Raw genomic sequence first — 15,715 nt, forward strand, 5'->3', positions numbered from 1 at the left:
ACAGAAAGAACTAAAAGGATGGCTAGAGAGAGAGATGGATGGATGGGGGGATAAAAAAATAGGACGGCAATAGATGAAAGGGAAAGAAAGGAGAACAAATAGCGTTTGGGGCATCCTAAAATGCACCAGAAGGGGTTTTAATACTGTACAAGTGGAAGGGTCTCAGCGAGTGCTAAACGTCCGTGGGTTGGGGGTGCAAATTAAGTCTTGCCTTGGGTGCTGACAACCCACGCTACAAAAATAATTTTACTGTTGGGGGTCCCCACAACTTTGGAAATTTTATCAAGGGGTCACGGCACTAGATGGTTGAGAACCACTGCTTTAGACCGTGTTTTACCTAGTGTCTTTTGTAGGGCTGAAGTTCCAGCAGTGCATTGGAGAGATAGGCAGCCTCTGTAAATGTATGGTGTGAATGAGTACATTTTGACCTATAGAAGTTAAAAATCCTCCATTAATATTGTTTCCTGCTAACTTTATTTTCTTTATCGTACATCACGGGACACAGAGCGGCATTCATTACTATATGGGTTATATGGAGTACCTTCAGGTGTAGACACTGGCAATCTCAAACAGGAAATGCCCCTCCTTATATAACCCCCTCCCATAGGAGGAGTACCTCAGTTTTTACGCCAGTGTCTTAGGTGTTAGTCATGGTTTAGCTTGCCTCCGCATCCTTGGGATTAGGTGAGCTACCGGTTCTGTCCAAAAAAGCCTCAGCGCTAAAGTGGTCAGTAACCGGACCCCAAACCCTTGGGGTATAGCCCATAATGCTTTTCTTTTTAGAGAGCTGGACCCTGGGCCCAGAACTTAGAAACCTTTGCGTACCTAAAGTTTTCTGTTGCCAGGGTGCTATATGGGCCCAGGACAGTGGATCCTTCATAGGAACCCAGGGCCTGAAGGTCTAGACATCCCCACGGAGATGGGGGAAGATTGGGCCTCTTGCTTGGCAAAGTCCTGCGGCATGGAGCAGGTAAGTGAGGGGAAAACTTGCGGAACTTGGTTCTTAGCAGGTTTTTTTCTGGGGGGTCACAGGGGACATGCCTAAAGTTATGCACTGCATCTGGCAAACTAGTCACATATCATAAAGATAGGATGGCTCTCTATGTATTATTCCCCATAAGATGTGACCTCCCTTGTAGTGTTGGAAAAGCATTGAGTGGGGCCTGTGTTATATAAAAATATATGTGTGTGTGTCAGAGAGCTTTGCTTACCTGCAGGCCTCCAGGCGATGCTCCATTCAGTCTTCCTCCTCAGAGCCTGCAAGCAGGCAAAACGCTGGCCTCCTCATGGTTCCAGGCTGCAGGCTGCAGTTTGCTGGAACAGAGAGGTCCCTTCCTCCCAAAATCCCCCCCCCCTCCCCCTGTCGGGAGGGGCATTTCCTGTTTGAGGTTGCTGGGGGGGAAGGGCGGGTCAGTGGCTTAAAGGAAGGGGCGGCCCTTCCTTGTTTGTTCCATCAATACTTTGGAACTGAGGAGAAAGACCAGAGCGGCAGCACGGGGCGCCGAGGACACACAGTGGCCAGAAAGGATATTGCAGTCTTCAGAGGACTGTTTTGTCAAGCCTAGAAATAGGCTGTTTCTTTTCCATCTCATAGTTTTTCTTTGCAATACTACTCAGGGGGACAGAATGTTTTTTCTTTCCTGGATTTGAAACAAAAACGAAAAAAAAAAAAAAAAAGTCATCTAGGGGAGAGGAAGCATTTTTTTATCCCCCAAACAGGTGTTTGGACAATTAACTTTTATAGTTCCAAATACCAATAGGTAGCAGGTGTACCTCGGTATTGTACCATGGTATGCCGCTGTTTTCCCTACAGGGAGCCTTGGGGCCATCGGGATCTGGGGCTGGAGCTGACGCGGGTCAGTCCAACCCTAAGATGGTCACGGAGGAGGTATTACTCACCTCTTTAAAAGAGATGCAGAAAAGCATGGGAAAAATGATATCCGCAGCTATGCGGGGCAGTAAGCGGAATAGATCTCCGTCGCCCGAGCGCGGACCCTCAGAAGAGGAGGTCCTTTCCTCAGGGGAATTGGACGACCTCTTGGACACGGACCAAGTAGGTTCAGGGATCGAAGACCCGGATACAGAGGAGTCTGGGGCAGTCTCCCTGAGGGAGAGCTGGTGGATTCAAGGATTGTCGGACTTGGTCCATAGGACATTCAACTTGCCAGTACCAGATCTCCAGGTATCGACGGTTTCAGCTTTGGGCTCACTGAGGGCGCCTCAAAGCAATGCTGTGTTTCCGATCCATCCTCTATTAGAGGGAATTTTGTTCCAAGATTGGAACAAGCCAGATAAGATCTTCTTACCACCTAAAAGGTTCTCTGTCCTATATCCTATGGAAGAAAAATTTTCCAAAAGATGGGCTACTCCTGCAGTGGACGCAGCCATCTCATGTGTTAACAGATCGTTAACATGCCCTGTAGAAAACATACAGGTGTTCAAGGATCCAGTTGATAAGCGCTTGGAAGCACTACTTAAGAACTCCTTCACTACTGCAGGGGCAGTAGTACAGCCAGCTGTGGCTGCGATTGGGGTCGCTCAAGCATTATCGGATCAATTTAAGCAGATGCTTAAACTTATTCCGGCCCAGCAGGCAGAAAAATTTTCGGATGTCCCTAAGGCCATATGTTTTACGGTAGACGCAATCAAGGATTCTATCCAGCAAGCGTCACGTTTATCGTTATCCCTTATCCATATGAGAAGACTCTTATGGTTAAAAAGCTGGGAGGCTGAGCCCCCATGCAAGAAGCTCCTGGTAGGGTTCCCCTTCCATGGAGGACGACTCTTCGGAGAAGACCTAGATAAATACATTCAGACCATTTCAAACGGCAAGAGTACTCTCTTGCCAACTAAGAAGAAGGTTCAGGGACCTGCGTTTAAACGACAGTATTCCCCTGGGCAGGGGCCCTCTAATGCCAAGCAGTATCGACGGCCTCCTGCAAAAGCAAACTTCGGCTTCAACAGCAGATCACAAGGACAGGCTGTTAGAGGCAAAAGGCAGTGGTTTCGCAAACCAGCAAGACCAGCCCCCAAGCCAACCTTATGAAGGGGCGCCCCCACCCACGAAGGTGGGGGGAAGGCTGCGACTCTTTTCAGAGATTTGGGAAGCCAGCATTCCCGACGAGTGGGTACGGTCTTCCGTGGCCACAGGCTACAAATTAGATTTCCTAAGGTTTCCTCCTCCTCATTTCCAGAAGTCGAGGATTCCAAACGATCCGGAAAAGGGAGCCGCATTAAGATCGGCATTAGATCATCTACTTTCCCAGGAAGTAATAGTAGAGGTACCAGTCCTGGAACAGGGGCTGGGTTTCTACTCCAACCTATTCATCATCCCAAAATCCAATGGAGATGTCAGGCCAATTTTGGACCTAAAGATGGTAAATGCATATCTAAAGATCCGCTCATTCGGATGGAATCCGTGCGGTCAGCAGCTGCCACACTCCAGAAGGACGACTTCATGGCGTCCATAGACATAAAGGATGCCTACCTTCATGTTCCAATTTATCAGCCACATCAAAGATATCTACGCTTCATGGTGGCTTCGCGTCACTTCCAATTCGTGGCGCTTCCCTTCGGGTTGGCTACGGCCCCCCGGGTGTTCACGAAGGTCCTAGCTCCAATCCTAGCCAAACTAAGGATCCAAGGGGTCACGATCCTAGCATACCTGGACGACCTCCTAGTCATAGATCACTCGTCTCCCGGCTTGGAGCGAGCAGTGGCCCTCACGGTCCAATACCTCGAGAGGTTCGGCTGGGTCCTAAATCGAGAAAAGTCAGCTTTCCAGCCCACAAAGCAGTTGGAATATCTCGGCATGAGATTAGACACAGAACAACAAGGAGTGTTCCTACCTCTGAGGAAGGTAAAAGCCATCAAGGAATTAATCCTACTGGTTCTAAGCAAGAAAGAACCGACTATTCGCCTATGTATGAGGTTACTAGGCAAGATGGTGGCCACATTCGAGGCGGTACCATACGCCCAGAGCCACACTCGCATCCTACAGGCAGCCATCCTGTCAGCATGGAGCAGAAGGCCACAGGCCTTGGATATCCCGTTGCCGCTCTCATCAAGAGTCCGACAAAGTCTGTGTTGGTGGTTAGACCCTCAGAATCTACTGAAGGGGAGGTCTTTCAGCCCAGTGGCTTGGAAGATAGTGACCACAGACGCCAGCCTGACGGGCTGGGGAGCAATTTTGGATGGTTGCACTCGCCAAGGTACTTGGGCAAAGCCAGAGAAGCAGTTGCCCATCAACATCTTGGAGCTCAGAGCTGCTCGACTAGCCCTCAGGGCTTGGACGTCAAAATTGCAGGGGTTCCCGGTGAGAATTCAATCAGACAATGCCACGGCCGTGGCACACATAAATCACCAAGGGGGAACCAGGAGTCAAGCCGCTCAGAGAGAGGTGAGCTTGATTCTTCTATGGGCAGAGGCTCATGTGCCCTGCATATCGGCAATATTCATTCCAGGAGTGGACAACTTTCAGGCGGACTTCTTAAGCCGCCAGACTCTATGGCCGGGGGAATGGTCTCTGCATCCACTAGTCTTTCAAGCACTCTGCCAAAGATGGGGAGTGCCGGACGTGGATATCATGGCATCGAGACTCAACAAGAAACTAGACAGGTTCATGTCCCGCTCAAGGGATCCGATGGCCTGCGGAACCGATGCGTTGGTTTGCCCTTGGCATCAGTTCAAACTTCTTTATGCGTTTCCCCCGCTCCAGTTACTACCCCGCCTGCTGCGCAGGATCCGGGTGGAGCACATACCAGTCATCCTGGTAGCTCCAGCATGGCCCAGAAGGGCATGGTACTCACTAATCTTAAGGATGGTAGTGGGAGACCCTTGGACTCTTCCTCTACGGCCAGACCTGCTATCGCAAGGTCCGATCCTCCACCCTGCCTTACGGCATCTAAATTTGACGGCCTGGAAGCTGAATCCCTGATTCTCAGGGGTAGAGGTCTGTCTCAGAAAGTAATCTCTACCCTAATCAGAGCCAGGAAACCGGTCTCTAGGGTGATTTATTACAGGGTCTGGAAGGCCTATGTAGGCTGGTGTGAGTCCAAGCGATGGCTTTCTCGCAAATTTACCATCGATAGAGTATTAAGTTTTCTCCAGCTAGGAGTGGATAAAGGATTGGCATTAAGCACAATCAAAGGACAGATTTCTGCTCTGTCAGTGTGGTTTCAGCGGCCGCTGGCCACCCACTCGCTGGTTAAGACCTTCCTTCAAGGGGTCTTACGTATTAGACCTCCAGTTAAATCCCCGCTTTGCCCGTGGGATTTAAATCTTGTTCTGTCAAGTTTACAGAAACAACCGTTTGAGCCGTTGGCTGATATTCCTTTGGTTCTACTGACAAGGAAGTTAGTATTTTTGGTTGCCATAGTTTCCGCAAGAAGAGTTTCGGAGCTGGCAGCCTTATCCTGTAAGGAACCATATCTTGTTTTTCATAAGGACAGGGTCGTTCTCCGCCCTCATCCTTCCTTCCTTCCGAAGGTCATATCCAGTTTTCATTTGAACCAGGATTTGGTATTACCATCCTTCTTCCCTAAACCTACTTCCAGAAAGGAAGGGTTGCTGCATACCTTGGATATTGTCAGGGCCATGAAGGCCTATCTTAAAGCTACAAAGAAGATCCGGAAGACAGATGTGCTGTTCATTCTACCGGATGGGCCCAAGAAGGGGCAGGCAGCTGCAAAGTCCACCATTTCTAGGTGGATTAAGCAATTAATCACTCAGGCCTACGGCTTGAAAGGGTTGCCTCCTCCAGTATCATTAAAGGCTCATTCTACTAGAGCCATGGGCGCCTCCTGGGCAGCACACCACCAGATCTCTATGGCTCAAGTTTGCAAGGCGGCAACCTGGTCTTCTGTCCACACGTTTACAAAATTCTACAAGTTGGACGTAAGAAGGAATACTGATACTGCCTTCGGGCAGGCAGTGCTGCAGGCTGCAGTTTGAGACCCTCGGATTCCGGGGGCTCCTCTTGTTCGAGTTAAATTTAAAAATTTTATTTTTCTCAACTAAGTTGGATTTATTATGATTTGAGTATATCTCTAAATTAAATCCTTTTGTCTTGGAGATGTTCTCCCTCCCCTCATTGTAAGCATTGCTTTGGGACATCCCATATAGTAATGAATGCCGCTCTGTGTCCCGTGATGTACGATAAAGAAAAAGAGATTTTTAATACAGCTTACCTGTAAAATCTTTTTCTTGGAGTACATCACGGGACACAGAGCTCCCACCCCTCTTTTTTGAGGACCATTTTGGGAGGCATACTGCTTGCTACAAAACTGAGGTACTCCTCCTATGGGAGGGGGTTATATAAGGAGGGGCATTTCCTGTTTGAGATTGCCAGTGTCTACACCTGAAGGTACTCCATATAACCCATATAGTAATGAATGCCGCTCTGTGTCCCGTGATGTACTCCAAGAAAAAGATTTTACAGGTAAGCTGTATTAAAAATCTCTTTTTTCCCAGGTAGTGTCCTGGATTATCACAATTTGGATATTTGGATCACTGACCATTTTCCTGCTTGCTAGGGTACTTGGTGGAGATGTAAGTGACCTGTTCATTACTATTTGATATTGCTAATACTTTTTTGTTGGTGGGAATGCTAAAAATAATGCACTTAAACTGTCGGATTTGCCTAAAGTGCAAGTATGGGTTTCCAGCCATGTTTACAAAAAAAAAAAAAAGTTTGTATTACTGTACTAGCTCCCGACTTGACCCCCTTAAAATAAAAGGGAATTATATTTTACAGAATGTTGCCTTTTTAGATATAAGCTGATGGTCTGAACATATAAAGGCTTAAAACAAAAACATATTTTTTTGTAAAACACTCTGAAATCATTTTTGACTTATGCTCCATTCACACTAGTGTCACACGTCTGAAGGGGTCCTGCGAGGCTCCGTAACACTGCACTTGCTCTTGTTATGTGATCTTTCTGCAATAAAAACCTTAGGTCGACATTTGGGTATCCTTGGTGTGCATACAATGTGCTTGGGGGTTTTTTATTTATTTTTATTCACACTAGTGTGACTCCAAAGTCAGTTTTTTTTTTTTTTTTTTTTTTTTCATTGCAACTTTGATCCTACTTTACACTCTCTGGATCCAAGTTGCATCAAAGTAGTACAGTCACTTTTTCAAAGTCGCTGCAGCTTTGTCGCACCAATTTGAACAGATGCCACTGTAAACCGTGGGCTGCCTCTTTTGATGTCCAAAGTCCGATGACAAGTTGCACAAGTGTGAATGGAACCTTACTTGTATTTCATTTTATCCATTCATTTTAGTCTTAATGCCTAGTTTGTTAGCATTCATGGGAGGTGTTGAAAAGATGATATTGTCTGATTTGTGTGGTGTGTGTGTGTGCGTTTTTTTTTTTTTTTTTTTTTTTTTTTTTTTAGTTCTTTGCCAGGTACTGGAGGTGTATTGGTGCAATTCTATCCCCACCCAATCATCTCTGTCTTGCTCTTTTTCAATCCATGTGTTACCTGTTTTAGAAAAATGTCCACAAATGAAAAGGGAGAACACAGGATAGGAGTCTGAGCTTTGCGCAGCCATGGTCTTTGCCTCCTTATGCAAGTTTAGGAGCATAATGACATATTGGGGAGGTGTGGAATGTCTATGCACCACTGAGGCATAGAGGGTCTCGGGTGCTGCAGTGTGCCGCAAGGTGTAACGTTTTGCAAGTGTGCATGTATGCACTATTTTAGTTTGAAATTTCAGCGTGAATTTTATTTAATTTTTTTTTTCTGCTAATCTCATGTTGGTGGTTTAAAAAAAAAATTGTGCTAGAAAAGATTGAATAGTCAAACTGTACAGAATGCAGATTTAAAGATGATCCTCAAGTCAGTAGCAGTCAGATTTAGGGTGACCCTTTCATGCCTGTCTATTATGCTGGACTGCATATGATGTCCAGGCCTTACACATGATGGTAGGAGAGGGGCAGGAGGATTGGTGTGGGAGCAATCTGACTTGTTACATGATTTTACCTGGAGGGGTGTGTAGACAGAGGGAGGTGGAATGAAGCAGAGGCAAAATAAGCTGGGACTTAATGAATGTAACTTGGCTGGAACGAACGTGGAGTGGCCTGGGAAGGAGAGCAGATTGATTGAAGTGGAGAGGGAATAATTTGTTGCAGTAAGTAGGAGAGCTAACACCATTGGATCGGCTGGAATGGAGCAGATGGAGACTGACTGACTGACAAGCACTCCTGTTAGTGGGGCAGGGGAAGCTCCCAGCAAGCCCTCCTCATCGCATATTACCAGTTCGTCCAGGGCTCGTGCCCTTTCTGGCCACCCCTTACCCGTCCCTGGCAAGATTTGGGATTGCAAGTGGTGCCAACATCTCGGTCTGGTTGCCGCCATACACTGAGAGGGGGAGATCGAGATCCAGTAGTCTGATGAGACCAAGATAAACTTATTTGGTTCAGATGGCATCAAGCATGGTGGTGGAAGTGTCATGGTCTGGGGCTGCATGAGTGCTGCTGGCACTGGGGAGCTATAGTTCATTAAGGGAACCATTAATGCCAGCATGTACTGTGACATACTGAAGGGTGTCCGGACGCCGTCCCTCAACGGTCATGTGATACCTGCAGCCAATAATTCCTTTAATTTTTTGAGCAGTGTATTTCCTCTCATAGTTGTACATAAAATGCTGTCAACATTTATATCATAGCTCACTGGTTGATTGTTTAGACCACCTTTTTAGATTATCTGTTTTAATGCTGTCATAATAAAACTGCAGCTTATTGTTTTTTTTTTTTCCTACAAAAGGTTCCGGTTATAATTCATTATTTTTTATGTTTTTTGTTTTTCTGTTTTTTTACAGGTGGCTTATGGACAGGTCCTTGGTGTCATAGGATATTCACTGCTTCCATTAATAGTAATTGCCCCTGCGCTTCTAGTGGTTGGATCATTCGAAATTGTTTCCACAGTAATAAAAGTATGTGTTTTTTTGTTTTTTTTTGTTTTGCATTGTTGTAAGTGTAGTTACACAGGGCCAGATTCATAGAAGAAATACGCCGGAGTATCTACTGATTCTCCGGCGTATTTTCAAATTTGCCGCGTCGTATCTTAATTTGTGATTCACAAACAAGATACGACGGCATTTGGCTAAGATCCGACAGGCTTACGGCTTCGTACGCCTTCGGATCTTAGGCTGCAATACTTCGGCCGCCGCTGGGTGGAGTTTGCGTCGTTTTCCAGCGTCAGGTAAGCAAATTAGCATTTACGACGATCCACGAAGTTACTCGCGTGCGTTACGTCGTCGCAAGTCGGTTTTTCCCGTCGCAAAGTTAAGCCTGCTTTTTCAAGGCTTAACTTTACACCAGCCATGATAAAGTATGGCCGTCTTTCCCCATCGGGAAATTTCCAAACGGAGAATGCGCAGAATGTTCGGCGCGGGAGCGCGCCTAATTTAAATGGTACACGCCCCATTTGAATTAGCCGGGCTTGTGCCGGACATCTTTACGATACACCGCCGTAAGTTTACACGCAAGTGCTTGGTGAATCAGGCACTTGCGCTGAAAACTTGCGGCGGTGTAACGTAAAGACGATACGTTACGCCGCCGCAGTTATTGCTGAATCTGGCCCACAGTATCTAGTCTGACTATTTAGGTTGTTTGAGCATTATAGGTCTGTTCCTTTCTTTTTTGTGCCAGGGAGCAACTTATTTTCTCTATGCTGCCACGGGTATCTGGTGAAGGGATAAACCTTCTTGGATAGGGGTCCCTGCACATTTTGCTGGAAAGCAAATATGTAAATCTGGGCTAGATTTTGGGCAGTATCATGCAGCCTGGGTGACTCCTTTCTCTTGCAACATTCAATCAGTGTTGCCAACCTACCAGATTGAAATTTTACTGGCACGACACCCGAAATTTACTGGCATTTCACAAGTTACTAAATTACATTTTTTTTAGGCTACAAACAATTACGCTAGGCAAATGGCAATGTGCTTTAAGGTAGATATTAAGGTAAACATATTTTTGTTATTTTCGATACAATAAGGGCAAATTATTTAGTCGCATCACCCCCTGCCTCCATCTTCCTCTGCCACCAACACCCCCTGCCTTTACCCTCCTCTGGGGTGCCACAATCTCCCCCTGCCTCCAATCACCCCCTGCCTCCATCCCCCCCCGTCTGCGGTGCCACCAACAACCCCTGTCTCTATCCCCCTCTGCGGTGCCACCATCACCCACTAACACCCCCGGCCTCCAATCTCCCCCTGCCTCCTTTGCCCCCTGCCTCCACCCCCCTCTGTAGTGCCACCGCAGCCACCATCATCTCATGCCTCCAATTACCCCCTGCCTCCAATCTCCATGCACAGTTCCAAGCCGAACCGATCTCGGCTATTTTTACTGGCACATTCCCGCAACCACGGACACTTATGAATGGGGGAAAAAAGTGCCAGTTTTTACAAACTGTCCGTAAAAATACAGATGGTTGGCAACACTGAATTCAATGGAGCCACTCTTGCATGCAAGGACTAGAGCTTTTCCTTTCTATGCTGTGTGCATCCCAAATCTCAATAGAAACACACAGCCTTAGGCCTAGACTGGCAAGGCACGTCTCCCCTCTCCTTTTTTTTTTTTTTTTTCCCCCCAAGCTAACAAACTGGTTAGAGACTGCACTGTTAACCCTTTCCAGTGAAGACTAGAATTCCAGCAAGAAAGCCCTGAGAGAAATTGCAGGGGTAAGAATTGTAATAAATACAGGGGAATGTTTATTTTATTATGTGTATCAATATGTTTAAAATAAAAAAAATTAAAATGCTGAGTGTTTTTAATACTATAACAGTGAAGTGTGAAATTTGGAAAACAAATACACATTCCTACTTTGATCAGATGCTGCAGCTGTCCCTGCTAGCTCTACACAAAGAACTAAGCTATCGAAGACCACTGATCGCTCAGTTCTCAGGTCTGCTCTAAACACAGAGTGGTGACTGTCAGTTGCAGCTCTGTACTTTGCCCCTCTGCACTCATTGAAGTTCCAGACTGTGAAGGGGGCAGGATCGGCTGGTTCAGGCTTTCAGCGGCACACTTGGGCACGTGGGTGGATCCCGACATTGAATTGTCGGCATCTCTGAAGAGGGCATCTCTGAAGAGCCTGGACCAGCTCTGTGACATCTGCCGATGATGGGATTCAGCCTGCTGTTGGCTGAATCTGGGTCACAGGAGTGCAGAACTAGGTGCACTCCAGTGGCCCACAGGACAAGCATGACCAAAAGAGCTTTGGCCATATTTCTCCTCCCCCCCCCCCCCCCCCCCTTTTTTTTTTATTTTTCTTAAGATTCCGAAGCGAGTGTCTCTTAAAAGTCAGATATTTAAAAATCTTCTAAACTTTATTTTTTATTTTTAAGTGTGTGTATGTGTATATGTATATATGTGTATATGTATATGTGTGTGTGTGTGTGTGTGTGTGTGTGTGTATATATGTATGTATGTATGTGTGTGTGTGTGTGTGTATGTATATATATATATATATATATATATATATATATATATATATATATATATATATATATATATATATATATATATATATATATATATATATATTCTCTCATTTCTTGTGTCTGTGCCTTGTCATCCAATGTTCATACTCTAAAACTATCTGCACATATTTCTTGTTTTTAGCTGGAACGTGTATAAATGTGAGAGTGTCAATGCTTTAGCTGTTTGGAGACCGTATTAATGTTATGTTTTTCTCTGTTGCAGCTCTTTGGTGTGTTCTGGGCTGCCTACAGTGCTGCATCCTTATTGGCTGGAGAAGAGTTTAAGACGAAGAAGCCTCTTTTAATTTATCCCATCTTTTTATTGTACATTTATTTTCTATCTTTGTACACAGGAGTGTGATGACAGTTTTTTTTAGACCGTTCATTTATTTGGTACATTGGTAAAAAGTATAATGCTGGTTGGGTTGGGAGTAGCCTTTTCATGGTTATAGTCCTTTCTGGATATTTGGAATGTATCAAGGCTGTATGTGTGTATATATCACCCCTAAGTTCAGTACAAGGGGCTTCCTCTGTAAATGGCAATATGGTGCAGGCCCCTCAAGTCAGGGATCAACAAAAGCAATTAAAATTCTGTAACTTATTATTTTTATTTTTTTTGTATTAGCAGTTTATATTGTCTTAAGTTGATCTTATCTGAACACCTACAGAAAGAGCGCAGCATTTAACCAATCATTTCAACGTGGTTGGTAGGATCTACTGTTTGGTATATGCATTAAATATGGATACAGCACATGACTGTTATCAAATGTGGAACACATATTGTTGGTTTTCCAAATCTGTATGTTTAACTTATATGCTGAGATTTCAATACTGACCAGCCTGATGTTCTATGAAATAGTTTTTTGGATGCCTAAATAACAGGTAACCCGATAACAGATATTCTATTCCTATTATCTTTTCAGTTTTGATAGACCTATGGTGCACCTTTTTAATCTGTTTATCTTTGTTATGTGGGAGTAAGGTGTGTGTGTGTATATATAGAGTCTAAAATATTTGTTTTTACATGTTTTAATTTAGCAAATTCTGTAAAATAGCACTAAAGCAAGGGGTTATATTCTCATTTGGGAATAGCTTCAGAAATACAAATTTTTTTTTTTCCCATGTAAATTGTTAATTTGTTGTACATTTTAAGTTTAGGCAAGATGGTATGTCAATGTAATTGGATAGCTTCTTTGGAGGTTTGTGGAATAAAGTGCCAGATTAAGAAATATTTGCACAGTGGGGATGTGCCAGATTAAAAACTGTGGTGAAAGTGCAGAGTTCGAAGCATCACGTTCTGCATGATTGCCTGGACCTTTTTAGTCCTACTCGTATCAGCAGGAGAAATCTTACCGAAATGTCAAGATTTTGAATCGTGTGGAAAACTGTACTGTATAAAGTGGATTCGAGTGGAGAATGATTAAGAAACTTATGTAAGCATGGCTTGGAAAATCCTAAATTTCCCTTGCATTCTCTTCTCTGTTCACGCTTTTGTCTCCCGTTGTTGCTCCTTTTCTAGGTGAAGCCATCGGGGTTTGCAAAAATTTGTAGGTGGGCAGAGACAGGTTAAGCCATGGGTCTTCAAACTATGGCCCTCCAGGTGTTCAGGAACTACAATTCCCATCATGCCTAGTCATGTCTGTGAATGTCAGAGTTTTACAATGCCCCATGGGAGGTGTAGTTATGCAACAGCTGGAGGGCCGTAGTTTGAGGATCCCTGGGTTAAGCAGTTGGGATATCGGTGGGGAAACGCCATCACACTGAAGTTACATAATGCATTTTACGTATTGGAAAGCCTTCTTGGCCTATAACGATAACTACATTTATAAGTTGTTCTCCTAGACAAATATGTCATCATTGCTTGATCATCCAAATGCCCAAACAAGAACCATGTGATTTTACTTCCCTTTTTTTTTTTTTTTTTATATAAATTTTGTGGACTCAATGACTAGCTTTAATCTAATGTATAAATCCTCAGTGGTAATATTGGCAGGAGGAGTGGAAGTTACACTATTTTCCTTTTCTCCTATGCATTGTTGGGAGACTGACCTCTAGGGTGTCCCAATGTACACGACGAGAAAAGGAAATTACAGTGGGTAAACAATATTATCCAAGGTTTGTAAAATGTTTAAAGCTGATCGCGTGTCCTGTAGTGAAATAAAGAGCTGCTCTAAAAGAAAACAAATAACAGATTCAAGTGCAATTCATTTAGGAGGGTTTACTATTTGTCTGTGAAAGTTTGAATTTTTTTTTTTATATATTGCAATCTATTCTGTAGGTATGATTAATAAATATTTATGAAAGTTGATGGCTTTCCACAGATATAATGGTTTTGATGTGATGCCCATCATTTCCTTAATTTTTCTGTTATATATGCGACTTTTTTTATAGATTTAATTTTCAGGTTCAATGCAAAAATAAAAACAAAAAAATACATTGCAAAGAATCAACATACCGTGTATTGCTTGTCTTTTCTGTGTCTCATTTTCTTTTGTGTTGGTTTAGGTTTTATATGATATGGTAATATGAAAAGATCTGGTAGAGTTTTAATGTGGTATTAAAACCAAAAGCAAACCTTTATTACATTGCAGATTATCAATTCTTAGATGTGAAGGCTGTATTGGTTTCCTTTTTAGGCTTGCTTGCTTCTGTTTTGATCTGGTGACCCAGCTAGCAAGTCTATTTTTTTTCAAAAGCGCAAGCTCTCCTGCCGAATATCAGTTTACATGGATGAGACCAACCACTTAACTGCTGTGTGCTCTGCCTTCTGTGCTCATTTATCCAGAATAACATCTCTCTAATACAGAAGGTGTTACTGGCCAGATCACCAGGTGAAAACATAGAGTGTGTAAGCTGAAGAGAATAAAACTGATGCGGCCACCACATCTGTTTGCTAAGCTGCAATTTAATACATTTTTGGTTTGGGATTTATCAATGCGTTAACTAATGTATGCAAACGGAATCATGCTAATTTTCAAAATTTTTAAATCTGCAACTTTCATTAACCCCTTCCATACAGGGCATTTTCACCCCCTTCCTGCCCAGACCAATTTTTAGTTTTCAGCGCTGTTGCACTTTGAATGACAATTGCGTGGTCATGCAACACTGTACCCAAACAAAACAGGAGGTGGATCTGTGTGTTTACACACACACACACACACAGAGATCCACACTCCTGCTGAGATCACCGGCAATCGCGGGTTCCTGGCGGCAATCACAGCTGCCGGGTGACTAGCGGTGCCACGTGCACCCTATGACGCCGGTAATACAGGACGTCATATGACGTCCACCCAGATCGAGGAAGATCAATTGACAATGCGTCTGTAGGGAAGTGGTTAAAATAATCCCTGGTGCTTCTGCCATGTCATTGTTCAGGCATTTCTGTAATAGGCTAATGGTGTTCTTTCCTTGTCTCCCAATTACGCTGCTGTGTTGTAACAGGTCACATGCAGATAAAGAATGAAGATGGAGGATCCTTGTGCAGAATAAGAAAAAAGTTTTAATATACCGATCACAGATACAGAAAGTGGAGAGGGTGAAAGGGTTAAAATCCCTTGCCTCATTCCTCCAATCCCTTCATTCATAACATCTTCTTAAATACTACTTTCTCCCTTTCCTCTGTTGCAAGAGAAAGGGCAGGCCTTTGAAATTTATAAACTAAAGTGTTTACATATGTGATTGTTCATAAAAGTGATCACAAGGTACAGATCCATTATGATTGGTTCTGTACATTGTGTTTTTGATCTGAGCTGACTGGTGATGGCTCAGATCTCATGCTATTCAGGAGTGCAGTTGCTGCTCGTGTGCGGTTTCTTTTTTAAAGATGTTTATAAATGGCATTACAGAAGTACACGGCCACCACTCTGATGTTTTAATATGTACAGTGGCAGAGAAGTGGTTCATGGCAAATGTAAATAGTTTTCAGTGTGTCAAAACTCATTATGTAGAAAAAGAAACATAGGTCTGATACTAGCCATAGCCTACCTCCATCCCTAAATAATGCAACAAAAAAGAAAATGGCCCATTGGCCATTTTGACACATTTTTGGGACCATTGGCATTTTTATAGCGATCAGTGCTATAAAAAAAATGCATTGATTACTGTAAAAATGCCACTGGCAGGAAAGGGGGTTAACACTAGGGGGGGAGAGAAAAGGGTTAATTATGTTCCCTAGGTGTTTTCTAACTGAAGGGGGGGGGTGGGACTGACTAGGGGAAATGACAGATC

At 43.9% G+C, this 15,715-nt stretch overlaps 1 protein-coding gene across 1 annotated transcript in view; it reads left to right on the forward strand.

The window, feature by feature from the left end:
• YIPF4 (Yip1 domain family member 4) overlaps positions 1-12,829 on the forward strand; it is a 30,424-nt gene extending 17,595 nt beyond the window's left edge. Inside the window, exons 4-6 of the mRNA XM_040350815.1 lie at positions 6,472-6,549; positions 8,825-8,938; positions 11,712-12,829. Coding sequence (XP_040206749.1) covers positions 6,472-6,549; positions 8,825-8,938; positions 11,712-11,849 — 330 coding nt within the window. The 3' untranslated portion in view covers positions 11,850-12,829. The remainder of the gene's footprint in view (positions 1-6,471; positions 6,550-8,824; positions 8,939-11,711) is intronic.
• Positions 12,830-15,715: the final 2,886 nt, after the last annotated feature.

The sequence above is a fragment of the Rana temporaria genome, chromosome 4 (genome assembly GCF_905171775.1).
Source record: "Rana temporaria chromosome 4, aRanTem1.1, whole genome shotgun sequence".
Taxonomy (NCBI): domain Eukaryota; kingdom Metazoa; phylum Chordata; class Amphibia; order Anura; family Ranidae; genus Rana; species Rana temporaria.